Source organism: Leptonychotes weddellii, chromosome 5 (genome assembly GCF_054177405.1).
Source record: "Leptonychotes weddellii isolate Sample4059 chromosome 5, ASM5417740v2, whole genome shotgun sequence".
Taxonomy (NCBI): Eukaryota; Metazoa; Chordata; class Mammalia; order Carnivora; family Phocidae; genus Leptonychotes; species Leptonychotes weddellii.
The window spans coordinates 58026335-58032939 of record NC_138373.1 but is presented as its reverse complement, the minus strand read 5'-3'; the positions used below and the strand labels follow the sequence as shown (position 1 = coordinate 58032939).

Here is a 6605-nt window from a genome sequence, read left to right as displayed (position 1 = left end):
CTCCCCCTGCTTGAGTTCTCTCTGTCAAATGAAAAAAATAAAATCTTTAAAAAAAATACCCAATCTATCAGCAGAGCCTGTCACCTTTACCATCCAAATATCTCCGGGATCTGCCAACCTTCCAGAAGCCACCCACAACCACTCCCATAGTCAAAGGCACAGCATTATTCATCTGGGCCATAACAAGCCTCTTGCTTCTGCTTCTCATGGACCATTTTCTGTACAAACAGGTCTTTTTAAAAGAATATCAGATCACAGCACTACTCCCCTGCTTTCCACACTTAGAATAAAATCCATTTCTTTACCATACCCTACAAGGCCCAACATGACCTTTTAAATTTCACCTCCCGCCATCACCACCTTTGCCCCCAACATACACTATGCTCCAGCCCACAGGCTTTCTTCCTATCCCTTAAACACACTAAACTCGTTCCTACCTCAGGAAATATTTGCTATTCTCTCAGCCTGAGATGTTCTCCCTCTAGATCTTCATTTTATGGATTCTTGTTCAAATGGCACTACCTCAAAGAACTTCCCCTAATTACCTCCCATCCCCATCATACTCTCTCTCCTTCATAGCACTACTTACTTATTTAAGTCTGTTTTCTCTACTAGAATGTAAGCTTCATGAGGGCAGGGACTTTGTCCATTTTGTTCATCTGTTTGTTATATTCTCAGTGTTCAATAAACGTTTACTGAACTAATGTATCAAAATGAAGGACACCCAGCAAGTAAACAGAAAAGGTAGTACTCAATTCCTTTCTAAAATTGCCTATTACCTTCCACTTATAGCACCCTGCTTCTATCTATAGATGATGTTCTTTTATTTCCATTTCCTAATTCCTAAAAGATCCTAACAGTGGAATAGCTAAATCAGTAATTCCTAAAGCTGGCTTCACATCAGAATCAACTAGGATATTTTTAGAAACTGTCTTCCAGGCCCAGTTTCAGACCTGTGACAAGGCCCAGGGAACCTGTAACGTTAAAAAATCTCCACAGTGATAGAGCTTGTCCACTTTTCTAGACAGGGGGTCGACAAACTTTTCCTGTAAAGGACCAGATGATGAATATCTTAGGCTTTGAATGCCATATGGTTTCTGCTGTAACCACTGAACTCTGCCATGAAGCATAAAAGCAGCCACACACAGCATGTAGATGACTGCACAGGTAAGGTTGTGTTCCAATACAAATGGCAGAACCACATTTGGCTCCATGCTGTAGTTTGCCAAACCTTATTTTACCATGCTTCTCAAGTATTAATGTGCATTCAAATCACATGAAGATCTTGTTAAAATACAGATTCTAGGGATGCCTGGGTGGCTCAGTCGTTAAGCACCTGCCTTCGGCTGAGGTCACGATCCCAGGGTCCTGGGATCGAGCCCCGCATCGGGCTCCCTGCTCGGCGGGAAGTCTGCTTCTCCCTCTGCCTGCTGCTCCCCCTGCTTGTGCTCTGACAGGTAAATAAATGAAATCTTAAAAAAAAAAAAAAAAAACAGATTCTAATTCCGAAAAGCTGGGTTGGGACGGAAATGAAGCATTTCTAACAAACTCCCAGGTGGTACCACTGCTGCCAGCTCAAGGACCAGCAAGGTACAACTAACACTGGGTGCCCGGCTTTACTGAATGCCACTGTATCCTGAGAGGAATGATCTGTGTCCTATACAACTTCACATAATGAGATCCGATTTTTTTTTTTTACAGAAGGAAAAATGAACCTGGCTCTACAGTTAGCACAAGAAAATGATGAACTAAGTACACACATTTTACTGTTCATAAAGAGAAAAATGTAGCAAAAACTCCATTTTAAAACTCCTCATTAATAATGAAAGGATAAATGTTCACACACCTACCTATAAATAACATGGAATGCTTTCGTGCAAATTTCAGGCCTTCGTTTCTATCGACTTCACGATTTTCCTAAAAGGTAAATAGAAAGATTAAGAAAAGCTACCAAAATACAGTCAAAATGCCAAGTGTCTGATTTCTTACCTTATCAATTTTATTTCCAACTAGCATGTTTACTATGTCATTTCTCGTGCAGTATGTTTCCAATTCATTTAACCAATTATCCAATTTCACAAAGGTATCTCTTCTTGTGACATCATAAACTGAAATAAAAAGGGTCACTTATTAAATAAGCATTAAAAGTAAGAAGCAATGGCATTATATTTCTGATATGTCACTACAAGCTAATCTTTCTATATAGGCAAGTCTGTTTCTAAGCCTTCAAATGCTTAACAATCAGTATGTACTCAGCCAGATGGAAGAAACAAGTGTATTAAAAAATAATAATAAACATATACATACACACACTTCAATTTTATTAAGACACACTGTGAGAGAAATGAAATTATATCCTGTGTGATAACTGAAAATTAATTTAAGCAAAACAACAGCTGTTCCCATTCTTAACAATAAAAGACACTTATCCAAAAACTAAAACACTCAGATCCAAATCTGTGGCAAAATACCAAACTTTTTTCCATGGATTTAAACATCTATGACCTTGTTAATTTGTTTCTTACAAGGACCAGAATTTCAACTTTGAAAAAATATGTAAACTTAACGGATAAGATCCTGATTGTCTCCCTGTTATCACTTTCATCTTCCATCCCACTGCATTAAAATATATTAAGAGCTTATTAATATAAAGACCTTATTAACTTAAAGTGCTTTCTAGGGGCGCCTGGGTGGCTCAGTTGGCTAAGCAACTGCCTTCAGGGCAAGTCATGGTCCCAGGGTCCTGGGATCGAGCCCCACCTCTGACTCCCTGCTCAGCGGGGAGCCTGCTTCTCCCTCTCCCTCTGCTGCTCCCCGGCCTGTGCTCTCCTGCTCTCTGTCAAATAAATAAATAAAATCTTTAAAAAAAAAAAAAAGGTGTTTTCTAAACTTAAAGATGCTAAACCAAAATAAGAGTTGCTGTTAAATTAATGAAATGAACCTAAAACCTCACTATTTATGACATAATATAAAAAGACAATTTTCCCTAAAATTGTCCAATATTTATTTTTAAAAGTTTCCCAGGAATATTAGTAACAAGTACTTTCAACAACTTACAATGAGAATCCACATTTGGTTTTTAAATTCTGTATGATTATGAATCAACAATGTTAAGTGCTTTGTTATACTTTTTAGGACTAATAAAACAGATTCAACTAAGCAACTAGCATGCTTCTTCCTTTATAAATGCACAGCAAATGTTAATGCACTGCTGACTGAAGATCAGTTTCTGGTAACACTCTTCAGATAGACCAACTACATGTGGATTAATTCTCAATTATGTCTTCTTCATCAACATGTGCTTTTAAACCAAATAAATTAATCTGATCTTTATCTTTTAATGGCTAGACAAAGGACTGAAAAGAAATTTTGAAAGTTTAAATATTCATTAATATTAAATGAAGCTAATATAACTTCAAGTTACATAAAGGTACCCCTGAAGAAAAATAAAAACTTACTGACCTTCACAGATAAGGAAAATCAGAAATTGCAATAATAAAACAACAATATTTTTAAAGCAGTATTGTAAAGTAAAACCTTACCTAATATAACACCTTGTGCACCTCTATAATAGCTGGGAGTTAATGTTCTGAACCTCTCTTGACCAGCAGTATCCTAAAGGTGACAACCAATTATTACTAAATTTAAAAAGTATAAATAATATTAAGAGTAGAAAGTCAAACAGCATTATTAAAAATATCCATGCACAAGCTCATTTAAAACTTGAAATTTAAATTAGATGCGTTCTCTTACTGAAAAGTGTTACATAAAATAAAATTAATAAATACTGACTCATCTCTAGAAAAATGCATTTAAGTAAAAGGGTATTTTTTTAAGATTTTTATCACACATGAAACCCATTTCCTTGAAAGCCATGGTTCTCAACTTCAGAAGCACAGTGAAATTTCCTGGGAAATGAAAAATTCCAATGCCTGGGTCCAACCCCCAGTGATTCTGGTTTAATAGGTCTACGGTAAGACAGAAGTTTTCAAAGTCTTCCTGGGTGATTCTAATGTAGAATCAAGGTTGAAAACCACTTATTTTTTTTAAAAGAGAATGACAGGAGTGTCTTATTTTAGGTAAGCAATTTTTAGGTTGGAGTCTTAAAAGTATTTTCTCTGTATCTTCTTTTAGGAAAATGCATAAAACCAAACCACTTGCTATCACATGTTTCTGACACATAATTGGGGGAGAGGAACATAAGATGTACACCAGCTAGGAAGTGCAAGTTTTATGAGGAAAGAGACTTCATCTGCTTAATCATCAGTTTAACCCCAGTGCCTAGAGCAATTCTTGCCACAGGACAGTTGCTCAACTTTCCTTGGAAACCAACCAACCAACCAACCCAAACTAATTAACAAGTCTGTACTTCTGGACCTGGTTCCTTCTGTCTTCTTTCTACAATCCTTGGACTGTGGCTTCAAGATACCTAAGATTATGCAAAGCAGCAGTTGACAAACGGCTCCCTCAGCCCACCACCTGTTTTATTAAATAAAGTTTTACTGGAACACAGCCAGGCCCGTTCGATGATGCACTGCCACATGGCCTGCCTTTGGATTAGACTAAATATTTACTCTCTGCCCTTTAAGAAAAAGTTTCCAGTCTGCTAATATCAAATAACCTGAAGAAAAGTGAAGACATATGTCAAACATCAACTTAGCTGCCAGTCTCATAGCTGTAAATTCGAGCTTAGCTATGGGGCAAGCAGAAGCTCCTTCAGACATAAAACATGTTAATAACCTCTAAGAGGTTTATAAGATTGGAGAGGCATTTTAAACCAGCAGTGATGGGCTCCAGCTACTTATTTTCCTACTTACGTACTTTCTTTCCCTGGCCAAAATAGAGACTGCTTTAATAAAAGAGCAATAGGTAGAGAATATATGAGTAATTTATGGCCCCAGAAGAGAAACTTAAGAGGAAAATAACTTTCAAAGTAAACCACTTTGCAAATCTACTACTCTTTCCCAGCTACGCTTACATAAATGCAGAATGTCCTTGCTTCCAGATTCTCACCACTACAGAAACAGCCCCCAGCCCTGCCATCTTGAAGTGAAAAAATTAACAAAATTAAACTTTCTAAACAGATAAATTTATGATAAAAATGATTTCTCTCTTTACAAAAATTCCCTTTGCTTCAAAGCTTCTTACAAAACCTCTGATACTTAAAATTACTCAATTTGCATGTTGACTCAACTTTTCAAAAAACAGTAATATAAATTAAAGGTGCATAAAGTGAAGTGTACTTACTATCTAAAGCAGATTATAATTTGGATAATTTGATATAGGTTAGGGCAAGGACCAAGCAAGAAATATTTTAGTCACAAGACTTTTTGTTATAACAGAAAAATTCTGTTTTTATAACAAAACCGTACCCACACTATAATAAATTAATTTCCAGAAACAGCGGAAGCATTTGAATATGAATTTTGTTTCCCTTCATATTCACTGAGATCAACTTCAGTAACTGCTCTGATGAGACACAACATAAAAATCAGAACTGCGGAGTGCCCTGGGCATCCGACTCCTGATTTCAGCGCAAGTCATGATCTCAGGGGCCTGGGATAGGGCCTGGGATAGGGCCTGGGATGTGGGGCTCTGCGCTCAGTGGGGAGTCTGCTTGGGGATTCTCTCTCTCCCTCTGCCCCTCCCCCCTAAAATAAATAAATAAATCTTTTAAAAATCAGAACTGTGATTCTAGTTAAAATATCCATGAAGCCCAGTGTTTTAAAAATAAAGACTAGAGCAGGGCGCCTGGGTGGTTCAGTTAGTTAAGCGTCTGACTTCAGCTCAGGTCATGATCTCAGGATCTTGGGATTGAGCCCCATGTCAGGCTCCATGCTCAGTGTTGAGTCTGTTTCTCCGCCTTTACCCCTCCCCCTGCTCAGGCTCTCTTGCTCTTTCTCATAAATAAAATCTTAAAAACAAAAAAAAGAGTAGAGCAAAAAAAATAGTATGTTTAATGTTAAAATACTACACGATTGACACTTTACACATAAATATTTAAATTAGTCCAGCTATTTAGAGTCTTGATTTTTTGGATCCACTTATAAAAATGTTTAAGTAGGTATGATAATTTGAGCAAAAACCCTCTGCCACAATATTGGATAAGGATATATTACACCTATAAAATTTATAAGCTTAAATAGTCAAAAGTTAAGATTTTTGCTTGTTTTTGTTTTCAAGATAGGAATTTGCAACAACTGTAATAGCATCCTTGTAAGATAAGAAAAAAAGAGCTTATTATCTGTGGTTTTCTTCTGACTGGAGAGGAGAAAAGAGATTATTAAAGACAGAAATGGATAAAGGACAAGGAAGGATCTGGAAAGGCTAAATATTAAAATGTGGGAGTGGAAGTGAGGGCAGGATCTAGAGAAAAATAGCATTAGAGGTGCCAAGCAGGCCGTGATGTGTGAGTGGCACTTTTGGGAGCAGTGAGGACAGGGCTGTACTTGATTATTCTATTTGACTGATCCTAGGAGGAGCGTCCAAGCAGGAGAGGAACGGATTTTTATATATATATATATAAATTTATATATATATATATATATATTTATATATATATAAAAAAAATTTATATATATATATATAAAAAAAAAGAAGAAGAA

The 6605-nt window shown here is 36.6% G+C and overlaps 1 protein-coding gene across 1 annotated transcript in view; it reads right to left on the bottom strand.

Annotated features, from left to right (window-relative positions):
- Positions 1-6605, bottom strand: part of RAB18 (RAB18, member RAS oncogene family) — a 31346-nt gene that overhangs the window by 2862 nt on the left and 21879 nt on the right. Inside the window, exons 4-6 of the mRNA XM_006739475.3 lie at positions 3543-3615; positions 1990-2108; positions 1851-1917 (exon numbers count right to left, since the gene is read on the bottom strand). Of these exons, the coding sequence (XP_006739538.1) occupies positions 1851-1917; positions 1990-2108; positions 3543-3615 (259 nt within the window). The remainder of the gene's footprint in view (positions 1-1850; positions 1918-1989; positions 2109-3542; positions 3616-6605) is intronic.